This window comes from Salvelinus namaycush, chromosome 8 (assembly GCF_016432855.1).
Source record: "Salvelinus namaycush isolate Seneca chromosome 8, SaNama_1.0, whole genome shotgun sequence".
NCBI classification, from domain to species: domain Eukaryota; kingdom Metazoa; phylum Chordata; class Actinopteri; order Salmoniformes; family Salmonidae; genus Salvelinus; species Salvelinus namaycush.
Genome location: NC_052314.1, coordinates 3,219,527 through 3,247,392, shown reverse-complemented (window position 1 = coordinate 3,247,392; position 27,866 = coordinate 3,219,527). Strand labels below are relative to the sequence as shown.

At 42.9% G+C, this 27,866-nt stretch overlaps 1 protein-coding gene across 1 annotated transcript; it reads right to left on the bottom strand.

Annotated features, from left to right (window-relative positions):
* Positions 1-7,440: 7,440 nt before the first annotated feature.
* LOC120052308 (protein disulfide-isomerase A3-like) lies at positions 7,441-15,681 on the bottom strand. The gene is made up of 13 exons (XM_038999142.1): positions 15,393-15,681; positions 13,770-13,848; positions 13,473-13,590; positions 13,255-13,362; positions 12,994-13,123; positions 10,812-10,928; positions 10,362-10,487; positions 9,895-10,077; positions 9,295-9,403; positions 8,920-9,048; positions 8,754-8,833; positions 8,581-8,638; positions 7,441-7,926 (listed from the first exon to the last, which is right to left on the bottom strand). Exons 1-13 carry the CDS (start codon positions 15,524-15,526, stop codon positions 7,819-7,821), a joined length of 1,479 nt encoding a protein of 492 aa, XP_038855070.1. The 5' UTR covers positions 15,527-15,681; the 3' UTR covers positions 7,441-7,818.
* Positions 15,682-27,866: the final 12,185 nt, after the last annotated feature.

Genomic DNA, 27,866 nt, shown 5'->3' with positions numbered 1-27,866 from the left:
ACCTGATGGCACTCGGATAAATGCAGAACATCGCAAATCAACTTTCTACCACAGCTACAGTACCATCCCAGGCTGTCCCATGTCAGGCTATACCATTCCAAGCAGTATCATCTCAGGCTGTACCATCTAAGGAAGTACCATGTCAGGCTGTACCATCCCAGGTAGTACCACAAAAAGTGACGTTGGCTGATGAAGAGTATCTCATAGAACAAAATATATAATATATCCTAAGCCTGTGTTTACCACCGACCTTATTTTCCGCGTTTATCCAAAAACGCTACAAAAACGCCATTCGTTTCCATGTAGGCTTTGTCCTACGAACCATGGCGGGAATAGTGCCTATAAAAGACGCCATTTCTATTTATCTCTATAGTAGTAGGCTCAATGTCCAGGGCATCAAATTAACACCAGCCAAATGCGGGTAAATGTAAGTATTGGCGGGTAAGAATGTCTAATTTACCAGCCACGTTGGCAGGTGGTCAACTTGCAGGGCTCTACAGTGCGAGCATCACATTTGCGAATAAAAATGGTCAACAGCCAAAAATGAGCCCATGTGCGAGTTGTGATTTATTGTAGAAAAATGCTGCAGTAGCTGTTTTCAAAGTATTTCTGCTGTGTTGCTTCATTGCTGCTAAGTGCACAAATAAATACGAATCCTATATCCCACCGCAGGCAGCAAACACCTCTCATTGTTCTATCTGTGGCAAAACTGCCTGGCAGGAGATCTATGTGCTCTTAGTGAAGTGCTGATAAATTCATTTTTGGGGGCGCAGTGCACAGACATAAACGTTGGTCTTATATACTCTAAAGTGTACAATGTGAGACTTTATCCGCGTGTTTCTTGGCTCTTTACATTGTTTTGTCGACAAGTTCGATTGTTTTTCAACGTTAGTTTGAGTCTGAGGCTTCAACTTACAGCGAAGAGATGACCTAGCAGTCAGATCCCAAATCTCACAGACACACCTGACACGACTCAAGTGGCCCCGTTACCACGGTAACCTCCCGCCCTTAAAGGGGCAGCTGAACATTTTGTCTCATCTAATATTTTGGTTAAATGCACTGGTCATTTCTTGTTTTAGAAACATTACAAAGAATGGGCATCTGTTTTTTTGGGAATGTAATCTGAGTGGCCTGCAACAGTGGCTGGTGAAACAAAAAGTACATTTTTGACCCTGTCCTGTGTTTGTATGAACCAGTGATGATTGGCTCACCCCCTACTGACCAGGTCAGTTAAGAACAAATTCTTATTTACAATGACGGCCTACCCTGGTCAAACCAAAACCACACTGGGCCAATTGTGCGTCGCCCTATGGGACTCCCAATCACAGCCGGATGTGATACAGCCTGGAATCAAACCAGGGTCTGTAGTGACATCTCTAGTACTGAGATGCAGTGCCTTACACTGCTGCGCCACTGTCTGGAGGGTAAGATATAGTATATAGGTCTCTCCATGGGTGGGAGAGGGATATTTAAGCTTGTCAACATTCATTATTTTACTGACTTGTTGAATGATTGATCAATTCATCCCTCCTCAGCCTTCCTCTCCTCTGATGACCCAGTGAGGGTGGAGCTCATTCTGAGAACTGTTAAGGGACTGGTTAGGAAGAACACTTCTACAGCCAGTGAGGTGAGAGGTCACACATGGTTTAAAATGGTAAATAATTTGTCACCATAGCAAGTTGTCCACCGATATTCATGTAATTTCTCACCCCTTTGGGTTGTATAAAAGTTTATTTCCCATCAGACACACACACACATTTTCTTTGTTATTATGAAGGTAATTTGTATAGAATGTGCTTTTCCCCACACCTCTGTACATTGCTTGTGCATATTCAGTGGCCTGATTGCATCCAGACTAAATTCCGAACGCAATGCCCGTCCTGGCAGATAACCTATTGTGAACACAATGTGACTTTCGTGTATCCAGACCTAATGCAGCTTGGAGTGATCGGATGACAGAAGTTGCATTTAAGTGCCCAGGTATAACCGAGGCCATAGATGCCACATATCCATTACTTTGAGTGTTTTATATACTACAACTAAATGTTTCTTTCTGTGTTGCAGGGGCAGTCAAGAAATGCAATAGCAAAGCCACAGAACATTACATATTGTACGCAGAGCTGTGGGAGACCACCTCAAGCGTGCCCCTGGTAAAGACGGGAGTGATGGTTACCACGCAACCACGCCTTCAGCAGGCTTGAACAGTGGAATCTGTTTTTCTGTTTTCAGAATTTATTTTATTGAACCTTTATTTAACTAGGCAAGTCGGTTAAGAAAAATAAAGTATTATTTACAATGACGGCCTACCAGAGGGCAAAAAGCCTCCTGCAGGGACGGGGGCTGGGATAAAAAAAAAATATATATATATATATGACAAAACATACATCACGAAGAGAGAGACAACACTACATAAAAGACAACATAGCAAGGCAGCAACACATGACAACACAGCATGGTAGCAACACAACATGGTAGCAGCACAAAACATGGTACAAACATTATTGGGCACAGACAACAGCACAAAGGGCAAGAAGGTAGAGACAACAATACATCACGCAAAGCAGCCACAACTGTGAGTAAAAGTGTCCATGATTGAGTCTTTGAATGAAGAGATTGAGAACTGTCCAGTTTGAGTGTTTGTTGCAGCTCATTCCATTCGCTAGCTGCAGCGAACTGAAAGGACGAGCGACCCAGGAATGTGTGTGCTTTCAGGACCTTTAACAGATTGTGACTGGCAGAACGGGTGTTGTTTGTGGAGGATGAGGGCTGCAGTAGATACCTCAGATAGGGGGGGAGTGAGGCCTAAGAGAGTTTTATAAATAAGCATCAACTAGTGAGTCTTGCGACGGGTATATAGAGATGACCAGTTTACAGAGGAGTAGAGAGTGCAGTGATGTGTCCTATAAGGAGCATTGGTGGCAAATCTGATGGCTGAATGTTTTTTTATGTATTTTACCAGGTAGGCTAGTTGAGAACAAGTTCTCATTTACAACTGCGATCTGGCCAAGATAAAGCAAAGCGACACAGAGTTACACATGGAATAAACAAACATACAGTCAATAACACAATAGAAGAAAGTGTATTTACAGTGTGTGCAAATGAGGTAGGATAAGGGAGGTAAGGCAATAAATAGGCCATGGTGGCGAAAAAATTACAAATTAGCAATTAAACACTGGAGTGATAGATGTGCAGAAGATGAATGTGCAAGTAGAGATACTGAGATGCAAAGGAGCAAAAAAATTATAATAACAGTATGCAGATGAGGTAGTTGGATGGGCTATTTACATATGGACTATGTACAGGTGCAGTGATCTGTGAGCTGCTCTGACAGCTGGTGCTTAAAGTTAGTGAGGGATATATGAGTCTCCAGCTTCAGTGAATTTTGCAATTCGTTCCAGTCATTGGCAGCAGAGAACTGGAAGGAAAGGCAGCCAAAAGAGGACTTGGCTTTGGGGGTGACCAGTTAAAAATACCTGCTGGAGCGCGTGCTACGGGTGGGTGCTGCTATGGTGACCAGTGAGCTGAGATAAGGCGGGGCTATACCTAGCATAGACTTATAGATGACCTGGAGCCAGTGGGTTTAGCGACGAATATGAAGCGAGGGCCAGTCAACGAGAGCATACAGGTCGCAGTGGTGGGTAGTATATGGGGGCTTTGGTGTTAAAAAGGATGACACTGTGATAGACTACATCCAATTTGCTGAGTAGAGTGTTGGAGGCCCTTTTGTAAATTACGTCGCCAAAGTCGAGGATCAGCAGGATAGTCAGTTTTACGAGGGAATGTTTGGCAGCATGAGTGAAGGATGCTTTGTTGCGAAATAGGAAGCCGATTCTAGATTTAATGTTGGATTGGAGATACTTAATGTGAGTCTGGAAGGAGAGTGTACAGTCTAACCAGACACCTACGTATTTGTAGAAGTCCACATATTCTAAGTCAGACCCATCCAGAGTAGTGATGCTGGACAGGCGGGCAGGTGCTGGTAGCGATCAGTTGAAGAGCATGCATTTAAGAGCAGTTGGAGGCCACGGAAGGAGAGTTGTATGGCATGGAAGCTCGTCTGGAGGTTAGTTAACACAGTGTCCAAAGAGGGGCCAGAAGTATACAGAATGGTGTCGTCTGCGTAGAGGTGGATCAAAAAATCACCAGCAGCAAGAGCGACATCATTGATGTATACAGAGAAAAGAGTCGGCCCAAGAATTTAACCCTGTGGCACCCTCAGAGACTGCCAGAGGTCCGGACAACAGACCCTCCGATTTGACACACTGAACTCTGAGTTGTAGTTAGTGAACCAGGCGAGGCAGTCATTTGAGAAACCAAGGCTGTCGAGTCTGCCGATAAGAATGTGGTGATAGACCTGGCTAAGGCTTTCGACTGTCAATGAATACAGCTGCACAGTATTGTCTCTTTATCGATGGAGGTTATGTAGGACCTTGAGCGTGGCTGAGGTGCCCCCGTGACCAGCTCGGAAACCAGATTGCATAGCGGAGAATGTACGGTGGGATTCGAAGTGGTCGGTAATCTGTTTGTTGACTTGGCTTTCGAAGACCTTAGAAGGCAGGGTAGGATAGATATAGGTCTGTAGCAGTTTGGGTCTAGAGTGTCTCCCCTTTGAAGATGGGGATGACCGCGGCCGCTTTCCAATCTTTGGGGATCTCAGACGATACAAAAGAGAAGTTGAACAGGCTAGTAATAGGGGTTGCATCAATTTCGGCAGATCTTTTTAGAAAGAGCAAGTCCAGATTGTCTAGTCCTGCTGATTTGTAGGGGTCCAGATTTTGCCGCTCTTTCAGCACATCAGCTGTATGGATTTGGGTGAAGGAGAAGCTGGGGAGGCTTGGGAAAGTTGCTGTGGTGGGTGCAGGGCTGTTGACCAGGGTAGGGGTGGCCAGGTGGAAAGCATGGCAAGCCATAGAAAAATGCTTATTGAAAATCTCAATTATCGTGGATTTATCAGTGGTGACAGTGTTTCCTGTCCTCAGTGCAGTGGGCAGCTGGGAGGAGGTGCTCTTATTCTCCATGGACTTTACAGTGTCACAGAACTTTTTGGAATTAGTGCTGGAGGATGCAAATTTGCTAGCCTTTGCTTTCCTAACTGCCTGTGTATATTGGTCCCCAACTTCCCTGAAAAGTTGCATATCTTGGGGGCTATTCGATTCTAATGCCGTACGCCACAGGATGTTTTTGTGCTGGTCAAGGGCAGTCAGGTCTGGAGTGAACCAAGGGCTATATCTGTTCCTGGTTCTACATTTTTTGAACAGGGCATGCTATTTAAGATTGTGAAGAAAGCACTTTTAAAGAATAACCAGGCATCTTCTACTGACGGAATGAGGTCAATATCCTTCCAGGATACCCGGGCCAGGTCGATTAGAAAGGCCTGCTCGCTGAAGTATTTTAGGGAGCGTTTGACAGTGATGAGGGATGGTCGTTTGACCGCAGACCCATTACGCACACAAGCAATGAGGTAGTGAACGCTGAGATCCTGGTTGAAGACAGCAGAGGTGTATTTGGAGGGCAGGTTGGTTAGGATGATATCTGTGACGATGCCTGTGTTTACGAATTTGGGGTTGTACCTGGTAGGTTCATTGATAATTTGTGTGAGATTGAGAGTATCAAGCTTAGATTGTAGGATGGCTGGGGTGTTAAACGTGTCCCAGTTTAGGTCACCTAACAGCACGAGCTCTGAAGATAGATGGGGGGCAATCAATTCACATAGTGTCCAGGGCACAGAAGGTGGTCTACAGCAAGCAGCAATGGTGAGAGACTTGTTTCTGGAAAGGTGGATGTTTAAAGTAGAAGCTCAAATTGTTTGGGCACAGATCTGGATAATAAGACAGAACTCTGCAGGCTATGGTAAAGAACATCTAGCCGCTCGAGAGCACCCTTACCTGCCGATCTATAAATGGCATCTCTGTAATCTAGCATGGGTAGGATGGTCATCTGAATCAGGGTTAGTTTGGCAGCTGGGGTGAAAGAGGAGCGATCACGATAAAGGAAACCAAGTTTCGATTTATCTTTATCCTGCAGCTTTGATATGTGCTGAGAGAAAGACAGTGTACCGTCTAGCCATACTCCCAAGTACTTGTATGAGGTGACTACCTCAAGCTTTAAACCCTCAGAGGTAGTAATCACACCTGTGGGGAGAGGGGCATTCTTCTTACCAAACCGCACAACCTTTGTTTTGGAGGTGTTCAGAACAAGGTTAAGGGCAGAGAAAGCTTGTTGGACACTAAGAAAGCTTTGTTGTAGAGCATTTAACACAAAATCCAAAGGGGCCAGCTGAGTATGACTGTATTATCCGCATATGAATGGATGAGAGAGCTTTCTACTGCCTGAGCCATGTTGTTGATGTAAATTGTGAAGAGCGTAGGGCCTAGGATTGAGCCTTGGGGTACTCCCTTAGTGACAGGCAGTGGCTGAGACAGCCGATTTTCTGACTTTATACACTGTACTCTTTGAAAGAGGTAGGTAGCAAACCAGGCCAAAGACCCCTCAGAGACACCAATACTCCTTAGCCGGCCCACAAGAATGGAATGGTCTACCGTATCAAAAGCTTTGGCCAAGTCAATAAAAATAGCAGCACAACATTGCTTAGAATCAAGGGCAATGGTGACATCAGAGTACCTTTAAGGTTGCAGTGACACATCCATAACCTGAGCAGAAACCAGATTGCATACCAGAGAGAATACTATAGACATCAAGACATTTTCCAACACTTTTGATAAACAGGGCAAAATAGAAATAAGCTAGGATCAGCTTGATTGCCCCCTTTAAATAAAGGACAAACCGTGGCTGCCTTCCAAGCAAGCTTTTGTTGAGCGATGGGTAACGATGGGTGTGGGTGTCAGTTGATGTGTGCAGAGGGTCCCTGGTTCGAGCCCAGGTAGGGGCGAGGAGAGGGGCGGAAGCTATACTGTTACATGTGTAAATACTTGAGTGATGGTGGCCTCTTACAAGCAAGGCCAGTTTCCTGGAAACAAGCCTATACCAGGACCAAAACATCCTTTCAGTAGCTCTGTTGAGCATGCATTTCAGTCCAGTAGTAAGCTTACGCTGCGTCCAGGAAACAGGCCCGTTAAAAGTGCAACACACTACATTTATAGAATGGGTCCAGTGTTATTTAATGTATCCTTTAACTAGGCAAGTCAGTTAAATTCTTATTTACAATGACAGCCTACCCCGGCCAAACCCTAACCTGGACGACGCTGGGACAATTGTGTGCCGCCCTATGCGACTCCCAATCACGGCCAGTTGATACAGCCTGGAATCGAACCAGGGTCTTTAGTGACGCCTCTAGCATAGATGCAGTGCCTTAGACCGCTGCACCAATCAGGAAGAATATGGTTTAGAAATACCAGATTTTTTTCTTTAGATCACAACCCCCCCCCCAATCCTCAAGGAATTCAGAAACGATCCGCATTTCATAAATTCAAACAAAACATATTGGTTTTGTGGGCCTTTTTATTTCACAATCCTTTCAAATGTACAAAAACAAAGACATCGTACAAAATAAAAGGAATTCACCATAACTCCCCTCTTCCAGAAATAATAAACTAATAGATGACCGGAAATTGGTATTGTACCAAAGTGCATCAGAGGTACAGACAGACCAAGGGAAATAATCTCAATTTCATTGAGACAAAAACCAAAAAAAATATTCAGGCAGGCCATGGACACCACCGCCACTTTCCACAGTGTTCGCAGAGCGGCAGGACCCTCATCTCAACTGGGCTCAGAGCATTCTGTAAGTTCACTAAAGATTGGAATATAATTTAGTTGTCAGTGTTTTCCCTCCTCGGAATGTTGGCGCCAGTTGAGCTTCTATAGCTCAATCTTCTTCTTCTTGGTCGTCTCCTCTTCCTGAACCACCAGGGGGTTGGTGGCCTCCTTCTTCAGGTAGGAGATTAAGTCACTGACCTCGCGACCTCCCTGAAAAAAAAAAAAAACATCGACAAGCCAGGTTAGCTGTAGCATCAATGTGACACAGTAAATCCTACATGTGAGTGAGAGTATCCTTAGAATCTTCTATGAGCCAGAAATTATAACGCATTAATTTATATCAAAGATTTTTTTTTACAACTAAACCAAGCTAGACCAAAGCAGTTGTTTCAAATGGGAACATTTAGTGGGCATCCTATTTGCATATTCTAGTCTACATTTGCATATTTACATTAGGGAACGCCTACTCTGAAGTGCATGTGTGCAATAACTCAATTAGCCTTTTCACTCCTAAACAATTAATATTTTTTGGTTTGTTTTTTATTTTGGCAAAGAGTGAAGTCTACAAAAAAATTATTATATATATATTCAAAAAATTGTCCACTCTGTTCATAGCAGATACTAGTTTTGGGAACAGAAAAAACAGTATTGAGATCAAACGTTGTTTCACCGATGAGAAAATTAGCAGAGTGTCAACCAAAATCCATCTCGTTCCATCTTCTCCCACTGGCAACCAACGGGCTTCCTCTCATCACCATATTTGGTAGTGAGTGGAAACGCCAAGCGGATGCTTCACATTTATACATCCGGTGAAATATCTGGCTCATTGTTCTATCTGGGGTTGTGTGTATACTCGGGACAAACCTCGTATTTCTTCGGGCTCATTTTCTGTCCAGCTGGAGCGAAGAAGATGGTGGGGAATCTGAAACAGGGAAATTAAAAGCATGATTATTAGGGTGCAACAGACATGACATGTAAACCGCCTGCATGTCAAACACTCGCTAAATAGTTAGGACTGTTGGAGATTAATCACTCACCCTCTGACTTCGTATTGGGATGGCACGTCATTGGCTGTGGCATCCATCTTTGCGATGACAATGTTGGGATCACTGGACAGCTGCGAGGTAGAAGTGGGGGGGGGTTAGTCTCACATGCCAATGTAGAATGGCCATAATCACATCATTTCAAATCAGTAGCCCTTACCTTCTCTCCCAGCTCTTTCCACTTGGGCTCCAGGCTCTTGCAGTGGCCACACCAGGGGGCATAGAACTCAATCAGCACGTCCTTGTCCTCCTCGTTCACAACGGCGTCAAAGTTCTCAGCCACCACAGTCTGGAGGACAACAAAGGATGGAAAGGGTTGGCCTTGGTGAGAATGGTTTACACAGACAAACCTTGAAAAGCCATGCCTCTTCGTGGAGTAAAACAGGGACATCTGTCAGACAGCGCAACAAACATAGATCCTCCCTCAAACACACCGCTCCAATTGGAAACCATCGAGTTGCTGCTTCGATTACACATTTTGTCCGATTTGAGAGCGCCCAACCGCTTGCAATGTCAGTCTCAAGCGCCGACTCACCTTGACTGGGCCGTCGTTGTTCTCAGGGATGGGCTCAGACTTGAGGTAACGCTTCAGCTTGCCGTCAAAGTAGTCCTGCAGGAAACGCTCCAGGGCCTTGCCGTCACGTCTGTGTAAAAACCCAAGACATTGTACTGAATCAGTAGAGAAATAAAACCCAGACACAGGAAGTTTCTACCTGTAGGAGGGCACCATAACCTGTTAGAGCTGCTATATTCAGTGGAAAGTGTACATTTAACTTGCTGGTAGTAAGACATTACATGTGTATCAATCTTTGTCTGCTTCTAAACTGTGGTCCTGGCTGATATCCTTTGTTGCAGAGAGTTTAAAATGTCAAACTTGGCGACAAAGCCCCAAGAGCTTTTTAACATTTTTCAAGGGATGCTTGAAAAATGTTACTTGAGTTCTATGGCAGATTAGACCGAGTGAGTGAGAGGACACTCAAACAGTAAGTGAATTCCCTAGTTAAATAACAGGTAGCACTTGTATGATCAATAAACTCTTAACCAGTAAATTCTCAACCAATGTCCATCACCCTATCCTAAGGGATACCATGTCCGAAGTGCCATTTGGAGTTGCGTGGTGATAAGTGACACTTACGAGAACTCCTCGGTCATGACGTATTTGTCTCCCTTGGCGGTGCGGATACCGACCACAGGAAGCTCCCCGGAGCTGGCGTCCAGGCCCATCTCAGCGATGTCTTGGCTAAAGCTGTTCTTGCTGGCCACGGCAAAGTTCAGCTTGTTCCCCTGGTCCAGAAAACCCTTGGCCACCTTCATTACACTGTAGACAGTGAGAGAGAGGGAGTTGGGTTCATGCATATAACACGTTGGAACATTTATCATGCATCCCAAATAGGCCACTGAAATGCAAATCTGTTGCAAATCTCCATTGAACATGCTTTACCGTCTGTGTCTAGGAAACCAGCCTTCAGAGTACACAAAATGAGGTACAAGTTGAGTCTTGGGGACTGACAGCTGGAGAGATTACACTTTAACAAAACATAGCACACGAGACAAAAGGAGGGTTCCCTCCTGGGAATAAGTGTTATTTATTAGGGACCCTACCGGTTCCTCCAGTAGTTGGAGCCCTTGGGGTTCTTCTCGTAGTCCACATCATAGTAGGCCACCAGCAGATCCTTGCCCTTCATTTGGTCCTTGTTGTCGTCAGTCATGTGGGGGCACATTCCAAAGCTGACGGGGAAAGAGAAAAATGCAGTGTAAGAGGTACAACTTGTTTCATAAATGTCAGCATGCAAAACGCAGTAGACTAGAGGTACAACTTGTTTCATAAATGTCAGCATGCAAAACGCAGTAGACTAGAGGTACAACTTGTCAAGAAAAAAAAACATTCCCTCATTCTAGACAGTGGGATTGAACAAAAAATTAAAAAAGGCTGCTCTTGACAGAGAAACTGGTCCATGCGTCTCCCAAGAATTCATTCAATAAGAATCCCTTCAAAACTGCCTAAATGGTTCATCACTGCCAAAAGGGAGAAAATATTGAGGTAAAACTCACATGTTGTCCTGGATGAACTGCTTGATCTTGGCGTTGGTGAACGTCTCCTCGCTGAACTTGACACTGCTCTCTTCAAATTTGTTGTTGAGGCGTGATGGACGGAACAGAATGATTCCCCTGCAATAAAAAAAGAACACAAGATGATACTGGCGTCAGATAACACATCAAACAAGAAAACGTAAACATAATGAGCATTATTAATAAGGGACACAAACTGGTGAGGGTCCAAAAAGGTGACACTTCATTTTTGCACTGAAACATGCAAAAAAAATCCCTGCTGGGGGGGTAAAATGCAAGTTTTAACTAATTAAACAACAAAGACTATAATCTACATGATCAGTCTCTGTGTGTAAAATAAAAAGTGGTTCATGTGAACCTAACTCAGCTAAAAAATTAAATACAAATGTTATTTGTTGCCTAGACTTTACTGCAAATGACACTCAAGTCTTGAGAAAAAAAAACAATAGACTAATATTGCAATTAGCCACGACAGCCTTTATAATAGAATGCTTGTGACCACACACACACATCTAAATATTGCACTTGTAAAATGTTTTTAATCTTAAAGTAGAAATAGAATTGCTCTATTATAGTGGCTACTATAGTAGACATCTATCAAGTGCACAAGGCTACATGTGTGCAAAAATATAAAGTTCAGAGTAAAAAATGAACCACCCCCTCACTCACACAAAAGTTCAACACAACAAAAGCAATATCTGTGTGCTACACTGCACGTTATTACATTGTACACTGTCTGCCTGTGGACATCTGTTCTACAATGTGCCAGCAGAGCATGATACCCTTTGTTGTCATAATTGATCTCTTTCAGGCAGAGAGTACACCTGGCCTACCTCTTTTTATCCACTGTATTGAAAGAGGGAAAGTGTGTGGTGTTCCTTTCACCTCTATTGGCTTCCAGCTTAAGCCTGGCCCAGCTCCAGCTACACTTGATCCCTGAATCCACTTGTTTAACAAGCAACACCTCATTTACACTTAATTCTCTCATTCTGAAAATTAACCACATACTGTAGAGGGAAAACATTAGATCACAGATAGTAGTTAGCTAGTTAACCTTGTTAACATTTCACACAGATTGCCAGGGTCCAGTAAGTGTAACGGGTGTGAAATGGCTAGCTAGTTAGCGGTGGTGCGCGCTAATAGCGTTTCAATTGGTTACGTCACTCGCTTTGAGACCTTGAAGTAGTGGTTCCCCTTGCTCTGCAAGGGCCGCGGCTTTTGTGGAGCGATGCTTCGTGGGTGACTGTTGTTGATGTGTGCAGAGGGTCCCTGGTTCGCGCCCGGTTTGGGGCGAGGGGACGGACGTAAAGGTAAACTGTTACATAAGCAACTAACGCGCTATAACTTGAGGAATGGCAAGGAGTCGTATCCCAGTTAATACTATAGCGAATTGGTTAGGTTACTAACGTTAGCTCATCTGATGTTGTAAAGTTAGCTAGCTAGCTGTCTGACTTTATTAGCCAGCTAATTTTCAAACAATAGACTCAATTAAGTTAGCTAATGTTGCTCAACATTTCTCTGGCTAGCTTACAGAGAATTCGATCCAGCTAACAAGATACTTAATGCTAATACTTGTTCCACCACACTTTCTCCCTCATCTCAAACTTTCCAAATGCCAGGTGTTTTTCAGTTACAGCTCATGAAGTAAGCTCCATCACCCCCGTCTCCGTGGTCAGGCTTCTCACCTACCTCTTAGTTATCGTTCAGGGGACGCACTGCTGTAAATTAACTGGCAAACTGCCTTTGCACCCTACTGCTGTCTTTCCAGAGCGCGCGCTGATTCTGTAACTAGCAAATAGGTTGTCTCTTCAGTTGCATGCTGCATTCTGTTATGTGAACGATTGGCTGAGCCTTGGATACAGACAGTATTGCTTCAAATGCGCATCACTCGTTCGCTTACAGCCAGTAGTGATCCAAAGCCCCCCCCCTAAACTTCTCATCGGATTTACACGATTCACGTACGTCACCTATTTTGGATTCAAAACAGCGAATTTCACCAAAAGGTGACTAGTTTGTGTCCCTGATTAAAGTGACAGTTCACTTAAAATACAAGTTAACATGATTTTCCACTTACCTTACCAGTACAGTGGAGAAAACATGTTAGTATTTTGAGTGAACCATCCCTTTACAGGGATAAACAAGCCAATAATCAGAGAACACTCACTCTCCCTCTACGCCATGTTTCTGGAGAAGCTCCTCTGAGTTGGTGTGTGCAAAGCGGAAGGACTCTCGGAGGGCACTGGCCGACTTCAGGAACTCTGCTTTGGCTGGGCTTCCACCGTCGGCAAAGAAACCTGGACAAGACAGACACAGGAAACACAGCATACAGTCAAATATCAGACGACAAAAGGCAAAAAGTAGACATTTTACTCAGTCATTTGGTTTTGTTTATTCATGCAGAACTCAACTTTAAGGCAAAACCTACCCACAACACTTGCGTCACGGTCTCCGACATACTTTGTGAAATCTGCCTCGCTCTTGAGCTCCACGGAAGCTGGGCCGGCCTGCTTTTTAAGATGGCTGACAATTCCATCTGACAGAGAAACCATTGAAATACAGGGTCAAAAACATGCAATATGTGGATGCCAGGCAGTGACTCTTGTCCATCAGGACAAGACGACATTGAATGTTAAGGCTAAATACCTGCATTTCTGGGTCCATCGTAGGCACCAGCGTCCTCTCCGTCTCTGAAGATCTTCAGTGTTGGGTAACCGCTGACTCCGTATTTCTGGCATACATTGTTGTGGACCGTGCAGTCGACCTAAAGCAAGATGTCAGGTGGCCATTACTTAGTGTGACCTAGAGCACAAACTGTGCAACTAGCTCAGTTTATAGAAACCTTATGGACATGGCTATCTTTACAGGAGTGTGGGGTATTACACACACAACCTTTTAAGACCAAAAGGTCAAAATGTAAGGTGCATTAAGTGACTGAAGTACCTTGGCCAATCCGACGATGCCTTTCAGACGCGTGGCTGCCACCTCATACTCCGGAGCTAGTTTTTTACAATGGCCACACCTACAGGACAAACAAGTGAGGTAAACTGATAATCTGTAAAACAATAAAATCTTGTCCCTTATGTTGCCTTCCCAGGCAGTGAACCGTTCAGGCCTTAGCTTGAAATCTAGAGGAGTGGGAGTTAAAAGCAGGTGGAATTTGATACCACCGTGACAGATCAAATTGACGTGTAAATGGACGTTGAAATAAATGCAGCCGCAATGGTTTGAGAATAAAGGAAATCCACATAGTGCTTGGAAAATACAAACCTGAATGAAGTCATCAAATCTGATCAACCATCTTGAAAATGATAGATTGCTCTGATTATCTGAGGAAGCCCTGCTCAACTTTGACAGCATTGTTGAACTATGTAAAGGTTTTGGGGACCAATCGGGAGTAGCCACCCAAGCTTCACTGGCCAATCATAAGGTTACAACTAAACTAATATTGTCACTGAGGTATAGAACCTAGCAGGGTCATAGCCAGAAGAGATCCATCATTTGTCAAATTAACGACAGGTTAGAAAAATGTATGCAGCAGGTTAGGATAATTAGGTTAAGGTTAGGACTAGCTTTAAATAAAATGCAAAAAAATACATTTTGCTAAACGCTGGATCCTTCTAGCATTGACCACGTAGCAGGCGTAAAAAAAGAAACGCCTGAGCAGAAGCCACATTCAGTTAAGTTGTATCCTTGAAATCCGGATGCATCAGAATTTTGCAAACTCTGCTAAGGGTGGATCGTCACTCGTTATTACAGCCACAGTCATAAATAATTATGGCTAAACCCCGCCCATTTCTATAATTTATCTTTTTAAAATCTGATTATAAATCTAACCCTACATGTTTTGTTTTCATCCATTTTTAAGATGGCCAATTTTTACTTTGTGTCTGCGTTAACTCGTGACAACCCAAAAGAGAGGGTTACAACAGTGGCAGGCCAAGCCCCCGACGTCCTTATTGTTAACTTCATTGTAAGGTCATTTCCAATAGTAATAGCTAGTAATTTAGCCTTAAAGCTAAGTCTGAGAGGTAGACAAGATAACTTAGTAAACTAATGATCAAACTACGAATTAGGCCATTTATTATTAAACATGAAACGTTCTGGATAGCCAGGCTCAACTAGTTAGCCAACAAACCAGCAATGTCCATCAGACACCTAACTTAACTAGTTAGCGAACACATTTAATAACGCGTAGCAAAGTGCATTTAACAAATGGGAGCAGAAACGAGTCACGAAGCTAGGCTGTGGCAAATTAGATAGCTCATAAGTTAGGAAGTGCATGGCTAACTATTATCAGCTAGGTAACAGTACCTAGCTAGCTAGATGCACAGTTGGGGAAACAATTTTCTAACGTTAATACACGTTTATATACACATTCTAAAAGGAGCATTAACCTTTTGGACAAGCCAATGTTATTCCTCTTGCGTGAGTAACAGTATAAACAAAGTAACGATAGTCAACGAGCTAACGGCGTCTGTTCACTGGAGATAAAATTGTAACCATTTAGCTTCCGAATGTAGCTAAGCTAGCCAGTAGCTAGCTATGCGTTTCTGTAGAACTTACCATGGCGCAAAGAATTCCACGAGAATCATCCCGTGGTCTCCAATTTTACTGTCAAAATCGTCATCCGTGAATTCAATCACATCACTCGCCAGGGCAGCCCCGGCGAGAACAACAAAGAAAAACAATTTCAACATTGTAAAACGCGCCAACGTCTTCAATCCTGCAAAAAGAGGAGCAATTTGAAATGTAAAGCTTGTTTTTAATGGGGAAACCTCCTAATGTACAAGGCTTTCTCGCTAGGCCCAATGTTGGAGGCACTGTTCGAAAGAGAACGGGCTTTAGTGGTGAGGATATGTATTACCGGGGCTTCTCAAAGTAACCCAAGTGTGGCATCTTACCATTGGAGTTTGAACAGCGTCATACTGTCTTAATCAGCCAATAAGAGTCCGGCACACATTATTTCCTTGTTCACGACCAATCTCCATTCATCTCCTTGGCTTTATCGTGAATAATTGCATTGAAGATGTCATACTGATATTGATCACTTAGCTCAATTCATCAAAATACAGTAAAACAAACGTTATTTGTTTGAAAAATAACATACAATCACAGATATTAAAATAGTCTTTATTATTATATTAATTGCCTATTCATATCTGTTCATGACAGTCTATGACTTGGGTGACTGGAGTCTGACAATTTTATGGGCTTTCCTCTGACACCACCTATTATATAGGTCCTGGATTGCAGGAAGCTTGGCCCCAGTGATGTACTGGGCCAAACGCACTACCCTCTGTAGCGCCTAGCGGTCAGATGCCGAGCAGTTGCCATACCAGGCGGTGATGCAACCGGTTAGGATGCTCTCGAGGATCTGGGGACCCATGCCAAATCTTTTCAGTCTCCTGAGGGGGAAAAGGTTTTGTCGTGCCCTCTTCACAACTGTCTTGGTGTGTTTGGACCATGATAGAGCGTTGGTGATGTGGACACCAAGAAATGTGACACTCTCGACCCGCTCCACTACAGCCCCGTTGATGTTACTGGGGGCCTGTTCGGCCTGCCTTTTCCTGTAGTCCACGATCAGCTTCTTTGTCTTCCTCACTTTGAGGGAGAGGTTGTTGTCCTGTCACCACACGGCCAGTTCTCTGACCTCCTCCCTATAGGCTTTCTCATTGTTGTCGGTGATCAGGCCTACCACTGTTGTGTCGTCAGCAAACTTAATGATGGTGTTGGAGTCGTGTTTGGCCATGCAGTCATGGGTGAACAGGGAGTAGAGGAGGGATCTAAAAACACACCCCTGAGGGGCCCCAGTGTGTTTAGGATCAGCGTGACAGACGAGTTATTGCCTACCCTTACCAACTGGGGGCGGCCCGTCAGGAAGTCCAGGATCCAGTTGCAGGTGTTTAGTCCCAGAGTCCTTAGCTTAGTGATGAGCTTTGTGGGCACTGTGGTGTTGAACGCTGAGCTGTAGTCAATGAACAGCATTTTCACATAGGTATTATTTTTGTCCAGGTGGGAAAGGGCAGTGTGGAGTGCGATTGAGATTGTCATCTGTGGATCTGTTCGGGCGGTATGTGAAATGGAGTGTGTCTAGGGTGTCCGGGAGGATGCTGTTGATGTGAGCCATGACCAGCCTTTCAAAGCACTTCATGGCTATCGACGTGAGTGCTACGGGGCGGTAATAATTTAGGCAGGTTACCTTCGCTTCCTTGGGCACATGGACTATGGTGGTCTGCTTGAAACGTAGGTATTACAGACTCAGTCAGGGAGAAGTTGAAAATGTCAGTGAAGACAGTTGCCAGTTGGTCCGCGCATGCTCTGAGTACACGTCCTGGTAATCCATCTGGCCCAGCGGCTTTGTGAATGTTGACCTGTTTAAAGGTCTTGCTCACATCGGCTACCAAGAGCGTTATCACACAGTCATCCAGAACAGCTGGTGCTCTCGTGCATGCTTTAGTGTTGCTTCCCTCGAAGCGAGCATCAAAACCATTTAGCTCGTCTGGTATGCTTCCGTCACTCGGCAGCTTGCGTCTGGGTTTCCCTTTGTATTTCGTAATAGTTTTCAAGCCCTGCCACATCCGACGAGCGTCAGAGCTGGTGTAGTAGGATTCAATCTTAATTCTGTATTGACGCTTTGCTTGTTTGATGGTTCGTCTGAGGGCATAGTGGAATTTCTTATAGGCATCCGGATTAGTGTCCTTCTCCTTGAAAGTGGCAGCTCTAGCCTTTAGCTCAATGTGGATGTTGCCTGTAATCCATGGCTTCTGGTTGGGATATGTACGTATGGTCACTGTGGGGACGACGCCGTCGATGCACTTATTGATGAAGCCAATGACTGAGGTGGTATACTCCTCAATGCCATTGGATGAATCCCGGAACATATTCCAGTCTGTAGTAGCAAAACAGTCCTGTAGCGTAGCATCCGCGTCATCTGACCACTTCCGTATTGAGCGAGTCTCTGGTACTTCCTGCTTTAGTTTTTGCTTGTAAGCAGGAATCAGGAGGATATAATTATGTTCAGATTTGCCAAATGGAGGGCGAGGGAGAGCTTTGTATGCATCTCTGTGTGTGGAGTAAAGGTAGTCTAGAGTTTTTTTCCCCTCTGGTTGCACATGTGACATGCTGGTAAATATTTGGTTAAACTGATTTAAGTTTGCCTGCATTAAAGTCCCCGGCCACTAGGAGCGCCGCTTCTGGGTGAGCATTTTCTTGTTTGCTTATGGCCTTATAGAGTTGGTTGAGTGCGGTCTTAGTGCCAGCATCGGTCTGTGGTGGTAAATAGACGGCTAGGAATAATATAGATGAGAACTCTCTTGGTAGAGAGGTATACAGCTTATCATAAGGTACTCTACCTCAGGCAAGCAATACCTCGAGACTTCTTTAATATTAGATATCGCGCACCAGCTGTTATTGACAAAAAGACACACACCCCCACCCCTCGTCTTACCAGACGTAGCTTCTCTGTTCTGCCGGTGCATGGAAAATCCCTCCAGCTCTATATTATCCGTGTCGTCGTTCAGCCACGACTCAGTGAAACATAAGATATTACAGTTCTTAATGTCCCGTTGGTATGATAATTGTAATCGTAGGTCATCAATTATATTTTCCAATGATTGCATGTTAGCAAGTAGAATTGATGGCAGTGGGAGTTTACTCGCTCGCCTACGGATTCTCAAAAGGCAGCCCGATCTGCGTCCTCTTTTCCTCCGTCTTTTCTTCACGCAAATGACGTGGATCTGGGCCGGTTCCCGGGAGAGCAGTATATCTTTCTCGTCGGACTTGTTTAAAGGAAAAAGCTTCTTTCAGATCGTGGTGAGTAATCCCAGTTCTGATGTCCAGAAGTTATTTTCGGTCATAAGAGACGGTAGCAGCAACATTATGTACAAAATAAGTTAAAAAATAAGTTACAAACAACGCAAAAAAAAAGAACAAAATAGCACAATTGGTTACGGGCATGTAAAACGTCAGTCATCCTCTTCGGGCGCCATTTTAACTTGAGGTGATTAAAGAGAGTCGCACACTCTATGTATAAAATCCCAGTAATTTATTGGGTAAAACACCAATGTTTCAGCGTCACTGTGCCTTCTTCAGGGTGTGATGCCGAAACGTTGGTGTTTTACTAGAGTGCGCAACTCTCTTTATTTATTTTCATAGCTTACAGTTTATTCGCTGTTAGTCAGCACCTCTACACTAAATAACTTTCTCTAGGTGTGTGTCAGCTCAATGCTTTTTATTATACTTGAGGTGATTAAACACTACACCTGATAGGCTCAACAGCTCATACCTTTTGTTATAAACTGCATGCTAAATAACAAGGGTGTGTGTGTGTGTGTGTGTGTGTGAGAGAGAGAGACAGACAGACGAGGAGAAGTACACTAGTCTAATGGGGAAGGACACACACCAGCTGGTGTGCTTTGAGATGTCCCCATCTCCCCCAGTGGGGCAGCACCATCACCATGGACCACCATCGCCAGGGACGACTGGATTCTAGAGACTAATTCTTCACAGAGTCTTGAATGGAAAACTAAAGCCTTGGGTTTTACCTGGAAATGTCATGGGGGGATTTTACTATGGCGATGTACTTGAGACTCATGTTGAATATTTTTTGTTGATTTTTTGTTGATTTAAAGCAATATTTCAGATGTAGTTCAGCTTTGCACATATTCCTTTCCATTGTACTGTTTACTGTATATTGTATAATATTGGGGGGCTAATCTTCTGTCTGATGCGTGGGTTCACCATGACTAATGCCACAACAAAGAATACTTGTTGATGTGGTTTATTACATAAGTAACAGATAACTTGCAGCACAGTGTGAACAAGTACCTAGCAACTAGCAGCTAGTTAGTATGAGTTAGTTAGGACGCTTCAGCTTTGGCACAAAACGAGCAGTGCTCCAGTCCTGTGTCGTTAAGCCATCAAGAGATCAATTTACTAACTGACAATCACCGGGTGCATGCCCACTATATTAAATACCCATATACTATGGTAGCCAATAGATTTACAGGAAACGTGCCAACGTGCATACACACACACACACACACACACACCTACCTACCTTGACATAATTCTTGAGGTAAAATATTTACGAATATCATTGTCATCATTCTGAATACCATTGTATTGGAGATACAAGCAGATAACACATATCAAAGTTTCTCTCACCTATTATGTAATGCATATTACCACAGTCGAGTCTATCTGCATCTCTTGTAAAAAACAAACAGATGAACATTGACTGGAATTTTCAATGACATAAGATTTTTGCACTACATTTAGTAGACACACTTGTCCAGAGCGACTTACAGTAGTGAGTGCATGGTGCTGGTACCCTGTAGGAATCGAACCCACAGCCCTGGTGATGCAAATGTCATACTCTACCAACTGAGCTACACGGGACCTAGCTTGAATGCCGACTGCATTTCAAAATTCTTACTGTATTTATCTCACTCTCTAAATCAGTTTCATTTTTACAACATATTTTGTCACAACTTTCAGTAGCCTGTTTGCCAGGTCTGCAGATGATCTGTCTTCGCTTTAGCTTGGTTGTTGCTCTCTGGACTAGAGGTAGATCTGGCAACCTGACTATTCTTTCTGCCCCAGAGGTGTTTGACAACATGGATCCTAAGCTGGAGATCCAGAAGCTGGTTCTGGACATGTTGGACTGGATCATCCTGGCACTCTTCTTAGTAGAGATCTTCCTGAAGTGGGTAGACAACATCTGATACTTCTGGAAAAGCACCTGGAATATCTTAGATTTTTATGGAGAGTCAAACCAAGAAATAATTAAATAACGAGTTCTCTGTCAATGTACTGTAAACTGCATGTGAGGTAAATAGATACAGTAGATACACACAGTGGTGGAAAAAGTACCCAATTGTCATACTTGAGTTAAAGTAAAGTTACTTAATAAGTCTAAAAGTATTTGGTTTTAAATATAAATATTAAATATACTTAAGTATCAAAAGTAAATGTAAATGTTAAAATATACTTAAGTATCAAAGAAAAAGTATAAATCCTTTCAAATTCCTTATATTAAGCTAAATAGAAGCCATCATTTTCTTGTTTTTTTTATTTATGGATAGCCAGGGGCACACTCCACCACCATTTACAAACGAAGCATGTGTGTTTAATGAGTCCACCAGATCAGAGGCAGGAGTAATGACCAGGGATTTTCTCTTGATAAGTGTGTGAACTGGACCATTTTCCTGTCCTAAGCATTCAAAATGTACTTTTGGGTGTCAGAGAAAATTGATGGAGTAAAAACTACATTCTTTTCTTTAGGACTATAGTGAAGTAAAGGTTGTCAAATATATAAATAGTAAAGTAAAGATACCCCAAAAACAACTAAAGTAGTACTTTCAAGTACTTAAGTACTTTACACCACTGAATACACATAAATAAATACATACAAACCACAAACTCAGCAAAAAAAGAAACATCCCTTTTTCAGGACCCTGTCATTCAAAGATCATTTGTAAAAATCCGAATAACTTTACAGATCTTCATTGTAAAGGGTTTAAACACGGTTTCCCATGCTTGTTCAATGAACCATAAACAATTAATGAACATGCACCTGTGGAACGGTCGTTAAGACACTAACAGCTTACAGATGGTAGGCAATTAAGGTCACAGTTATGAAAACTAAGGACACTGAAGAGGCCTTTCTACTGACTCTGAAAAACACAAAAAGAAAGATGCCCAGGGTCCCTGCTCATCTGCGTGAACATGCCTTAGGCATGCTGCAAGGAGGCATGAGGACTGCAGATGTGGCCAAGGCAATAAATTACAATGTCCGTACTGTGAGACGCCTAAGACAGCACTACAGGGAGACAGGACGGACAGCTGATCGTCCTCGCAGTGGCAGACCACGTGTAACAACACCTGCACAGGATCGGTACATCCGAACATCACACCTGCGGGACAAGTACAGGATGGCAACAACAACTGCCTGAGTTACACCAGGAACGCACAATCCCTCCGTCAGTGCTGACTGTCCGCAAAAGCCTGAGCGAGGCTGGACTGAGGGCTTGTAGGCCTGTTGTAAGACAGGTCCTCACCAGACATCACCGGCAATAACGTCGCTTATGGGCACAAACCCACCGTCGCTGGACCAGACACTGACGAGTCGCGGTTTTGTCTCACCAGGGGTGATGGTCGGATTCGCGTTTGTCGTCGAAGGAATGAGCGTTACACAGAGGCCTGTACTCTGGAGCGGGATCGATTTGGAGATGGAGGGTCCGTCATGGTCTGGGGAGGTGTGTCACAGCATCATCGGACTGAGCTTGTTGTCATTGCAGGCAATCTCAACGCTGTGCGTTACAGGGAAGACATCCTCCTCCCTCATGTGGTACCCTTCCTGCAGGCTCATCCTGACATGACCCTCCAGCATGACAATGCCACCAGCCATACTGCTCGTTCTGTGCGTGATTTCCTGCAAGACAGGAATGTCAGTGTTCTGCCATGGCCAGCGAAGAGCCCTGATCTCAATCCCAATGAGCACGTCTGGGACCTGTTGGATTGGAGGGTGAGGGATAGATCGGGCCCTTCCCTCCATAAATGTCCGGGAACTTGCAGGTGCCTTGGCAGAAGAGTGGGGTAACATCTCACAGCAAGAACTGGCAAATATGGTGCAGTCCATGAGGAGGAGATGCACTGCAGTACTTAATGCAGCTGGTGGCCACACCAGATACTGACTGTAACTTTTGATTTTGACCCCCTCTTTGTTCAGGGACACATTATTCCATTTCTGTTAGTCACATGTCTGTGGAACTTGTACAGTTTATGTCTCAGTTGTTGAATCTTGTTATGTTCATACAAATATTTACATGTTAAGTTCGCTGTAAATAAATGCAGTTAACAGTGAGAGGACATTTCTTTTTTTGCTGAGTTTAGATATTATGCCTATTATATATACAGATATACAGTACGTATACCAAACATTAGGAACACCTCACTAATATTGAGTTGCACTGGCTTTTGCCCTCAGAACAGTCTCAATTCGTCGGGGAATGGACTCTACAAGGTGTCGAAAGCATTCCACAGGGATGCTGGCCCACGTTGACTTCAATGCTTCCCTCAGTTGTGTCATGTTGGCTGGATGTCCTTTGGGTGGTGGACCATTCTTGATACACGCGGGAAACTGTTGAGTGTGAAAAACCCAACAGTGTTGCAGTTCTTGACACAAACCGGTGCGCCTGGCACCTACTACTATACCCCGTTTAATTCCCGTAAAATTCCACCCAAAAAGTATATTTTGGTATTTGTTTCATTAGTCCATTGTTTTTTATAGTCTCAATATGTTTTTCATGTCAGCAATCAAGTTTTCAAGATATATAACTTTCAAAATACAGAAAAACTGCCAGTATTGAAAACTTGATTGCTGACATGCAAAACATTTTGGGACTAGAAAAATGAAATGGGTTGTAATTCTGTATTTTGTATTTCTGTATTTTGAAAGTTATATACACTGAACAAAAATATAAAGGCAACATTTAAAGTGTTGGTCCCATGTTTCATGAGCTGAAATAAAAGATCCCAGATATTTGCCATATGCACAAAAAGCTTATTTCTCTCAGATGTTGTGCACAAATTAGTTTACACCCCTGTTAGTGAGCATTTATCCTTTGCCAATATAATCCATCCCCCTGGCAGGTGTGGCATATCAAGAAGCTGATTAAACAGCATGATCATTACACAGGTGCACCTTGTGCTGAGGACAATAAAAGGCCACTCTAAAATGTTCAGTTTTGTCACACAACACAATGCCACAGATGTCTCAAGTTTCGAGGAAGCGTGCGATTGGCATGCTGGCTGCAGGAATGTTCACCAGAGCTGTTGCCAGAGACCACGTGTATGGCGTCGTGTGGGCGAGCTGTTTGCTGATGTCAACTAATTGAACAGACTGCCCCATGGTGGCGGTGGGGTTATGGTATGGGCAGGCATAAGCTGCATGAGGCACATGGCAGTCACACCAGATACTGACTGGTTTTCTGATCCACGCCCTTTTCTTGAAGGTATCTGTGACCAACAGATGCATAGCTATATTACCAGTAGTGTCAAATCCATAGATTAGGGCCTAATGCATTTATTTCAATTGACTGGTTTCCTTATATGAACTGTAACTCAGTAAAATCTTTGAAATTGTTGCATGTTGCGTTTATATTTTTGCTGACATGCAAAAACATTTTGGGACAATATCAACAATGGACTAATGAAACACATCATTTTTGGGTGGAGTTTTTTTCCTTTAAGGATGTGTTTACAGGCCATGACCTTCATATTGTTACTGCTGCTGGTGTTTGCTTATATCTTCGCTGTGGTCGGAGTCATCCAGAGTTACACTCGCTCCAACGTCGAGGGTCTGGTCTATGATATGAACTTTAAGTGTGTGATATTTGCTCTTACTATAAAATATGTTTTGGGATGTATTGAACAGTAGTATTTCTCTCCTTCTCAGTTATGATAAAATAATAGGATTTAAATGTGTTTTAAACAGTTGATATTGAGCTTATCGTGCAAAATAAAAAAAATCATAAATCTTCTACATTTCGAAAGGCCTTAAAGAGTAGCATGCAATCTCTTCCCACTGGGCACAGACGTCAATTCAACGTTTAATAAACGTTGGTTCAAAATAATTTCATTGATGTAGAAATAATGTTGATTCAACCAGTGTGATATTACATTACAGATAAAGTTGGAGTCCCACCAGTCAGAATCCATTTCTGTTAGGGAACAAAACTTACAGTTTTGACAAATTCATGTTACATCTTCAAAAGTTTTTTTTTGACACAATTTCACAAACTTTCAACTTGTCTCCCAGAGATATCTACAACTCCTTCATCACTCTCTTCATCCTCATCATCACGGATCACTAATATGCTCTGATCGCCAACACCCGCAAAGTTCCAGAACTGGACCAAGACACCTGTGGCCTGTACATCATCTTCTGGCTGCAAACATAAAACAGTCTGGACTTCCGTTGCAAACCATTTTAAACCATTTTCTATTTCATGCCCTAACGAACGGGCCCCTGGTTTCCTCTGTTAGACTGGGAGGTGTACGTGGAGGACAACCTGATGGTGATGCAGGAGCAAGAGGAGGATGAGAAAGTCACCTGGCCCCGGGACTCTCTCTTCGGGTACTTTGAGCTGCAGAACCACCTGGACGAGGAGAGGAAGAGGCTGCAGAACATCCTGGACGAGGAGAGGAAGAGGCTGCAGAACATCCTGGACGAGGAGAGGAAGAGGCTGCAGAACGTGACAGGTAAGGAATCACACGTATAGTAGTAGTCCCCTACCAGAATGGATTTAGACAGGGAAGAGACTGGGGTCAGGTTAGGGCTACATCTCAATAGTCATAAGTCGCTTCGTTTGTTTCCTTGTCTCCTTTCCTTCATCTGCACTGATCAGTGATAATGAAAGAGATGAGATGGGCCAATGAGGTCAAATATATTTCTTCCTATTGATAGTAAACTTGAATGGCCTCACGGTTCCACAGGATTTTCAATAGGGGGCACTCTAACACAGTTTTGAGTGAGCCCCCTGGTAGGCCATGTACGATATCCACCAGTTCTCCTTGGGATTATTCCCTGGAATCAAATTCTCATATTACAGGGTTTAGATATGCCTTTTGTTGTCAGGGTGAATCATGTTTTTACTTTCTCATTGAACGGTTTCCAATGATTACCCAGTTTCTCCCCCTGAAATGTAGCAATGGGGATATTTCATGTCCAGGTCATTCTTGCAATGGGTTGGCATTTGCATCCTTTTGCAACCATGAAAAACACTTGACAAATAGTTACACGTCATACATATTTAAATATTTATCAATGATAAAACATAATGCAAGTCCTTCCTATTGCAAAACGTTTATGCATTGTTTAAAGTGCTAGCAAATTGGCTTTTCCCTGTAGAGATGAGTAGAGTTGTAATGACATGTTTTGGGGATTTAAAGATATCAATTTTTTTGAAAGCTAGAAAGTAAACAAAAATATTTCATATATTGTAAATATCAATAAATACAAAAGGATATTAAAATAATTTTTTTAACAAATATAATATATGTCCTTAAGTTTTATGTCATTGTTGTTACCGCCTTAACAATCGGTCATTACAATGATATACTACGACCTTGAGCATTCCCTCCAGTGGCAAACTTATCAGAGGGGTCTATATTAAAGAAAATGATTAGCTAATCAGATCCTTTTATGATGTCATATTACATATCACTTAAAATGATTAGCTAATCAGATCCTTTTATGATGTCATATTACATATCACTTAAGAAAATGATTAGCTAATCAGATCCTTTTATGATGTCATATTACATATCACTTAAGAAAATGATTAGCTAATCAGATCACATATCACTTTAGACTGGGTTAATTACTTTAGATTTGAGCATCTGTGTCCTCCATTTAATAAAATCTTCAATGTCCTAAAATGTCTCATTGGTGTTACCATCATTGGTGTTACTACTCCTACTGGTGACACAATGTTATCATAACGGTTACAAACATTTAAAAAGTTCTTAAGCTTCCATTTTAGTTCATTTAGAATGGAAAGATGTTCCCAAATACATTTAACAGGCTGGTAGTGCATGTTTTGACAATGGATTTAGAAGTGAAGCAAAATAATCTTCTCTTGAACTTGATTGGTCAACTCCCTCAGTCTGCATCAATTTACAACATTTGTATCCTTTTGGGTTGCTGCAGTTCAGTGTTGTGGCACTTTAACTTTGCCCCACTCAGTGGGATGAAAGAAATCTCAAGATCAGTCACCAAAGATATAGATCAGTCACCAAAGATATAGATCAGTCACCAAAGATATAGGATAAAAGGCAGGAATTCCATTGGTGAGGGATTAGTATCGCACCCTTCCTGTTCGTAGAGAACTTGAAGAGTAGGAATATGAAAATAAATAGTTAACATGCAAAAAAGGCTAAAAAGTATTCATTTTGTAAAAATGTGCTCAACTAGGGTTTGATATGTCATTACAAAGTATGGTGGACTAAGTGTAGGGTACATCTTTTTTTTTTTTAAATGTCCATTGATTTTGGTGAAAATGATTTAACTGTTGACAACACTATATTAGGCAACATACACTGGTTAAACCACATTTTATGATCCATGGGGTCAATTAATAATCAATAGTTGGTCTCCTATAAAATAATGCTTATAATAGTAATAAAATAAAAGTAATTGAATATTCATGTTTGGACATACAAAATTACCATAATTTGACATCAGTCCTTATTTAACAATGCTTCACCTACCTATAAAAGCCACTGAAGCAGACCTAAAGTTATTTTTGTAATTTTGTTGAAATTATAATATAGCATTGCTGGTGTCGACCTTCTTTTGGCTTTTCAACCGCCTGGTAGAACTCTGTTATTTCCTGAATACAGCCTGGTAGGGCTCTGTTATTTCCTGAATACAGCCTGGTAGAACTCTGTTATTTCCTGAATACAGCCTGGTAGAACTCTGTTATTTCCTGAATACAGCCTGGTAGAACTCTGTTATTTCCTGAATACAGCCTGGTAGAACTCTGTTATTTCCTGAATACAGCCTGGTAGAACTCTGTTATTTCCTGAATACCGCCTGGTAGGGCTCTGTTATTTCCTGAATACAGCCTGGTAGAACTCTGTTATTTCCTGAATACAGCCTGGTAGAACTCTGTTATTTCCTGAATACAGCCTGGTAGGGCTCTGTTATTTCCTGAATACAGCCTGGTAGAACTCTGTTATTTCCTGAATACAGCCTGGTAGGGCTCTGTTATTTCCTGAATACAGCCTGGTAGGGCTCTGTTATTTCCTGAATACAGCCTGGTAGGGCTCTGTTATTTCCTGAATACAGCCTGGTAGGGCTCTGTTATTTCCTGAATACAGCCTGGTAGGGCTCTGTTATTTCCTGAATACAGCCTGGTAGGGCTCTGTTATTTCCTGAATACAGCCTGGTAGGGCTCTGTTATTTCCTGAATACAGCCTGGTAGAACTCTGTTATTTCCTGAATACAGCCTGGTAGGGCTCTGTTATTTC

Bases quoted from the DNA above. Each gene is read 5' to 3' on its own strand.
- LOC120052308 (XM_038999142.1), bottom strand. From the start codon at position 15,526: ATGTTGAAATTGTTTTTCTTTGTTGTTCTCGCCGGGGCTGCCCTGGCG. The intron at 13,363-13,472 runs GTATTTAGCCTT...TTTCTCTGTCAG, and splicing joins CGATGGACCCAGAAATGCAG to ATGGAATTGTCAGCCATCTT. The intron at 9,049-9,294 runs GTGAGTCGGCGC...GTTGTCCTCCAG, and splicing joins ACAACGACGGCCCAGTCAAG to ACTGTGGTGGCTGAGAACTT.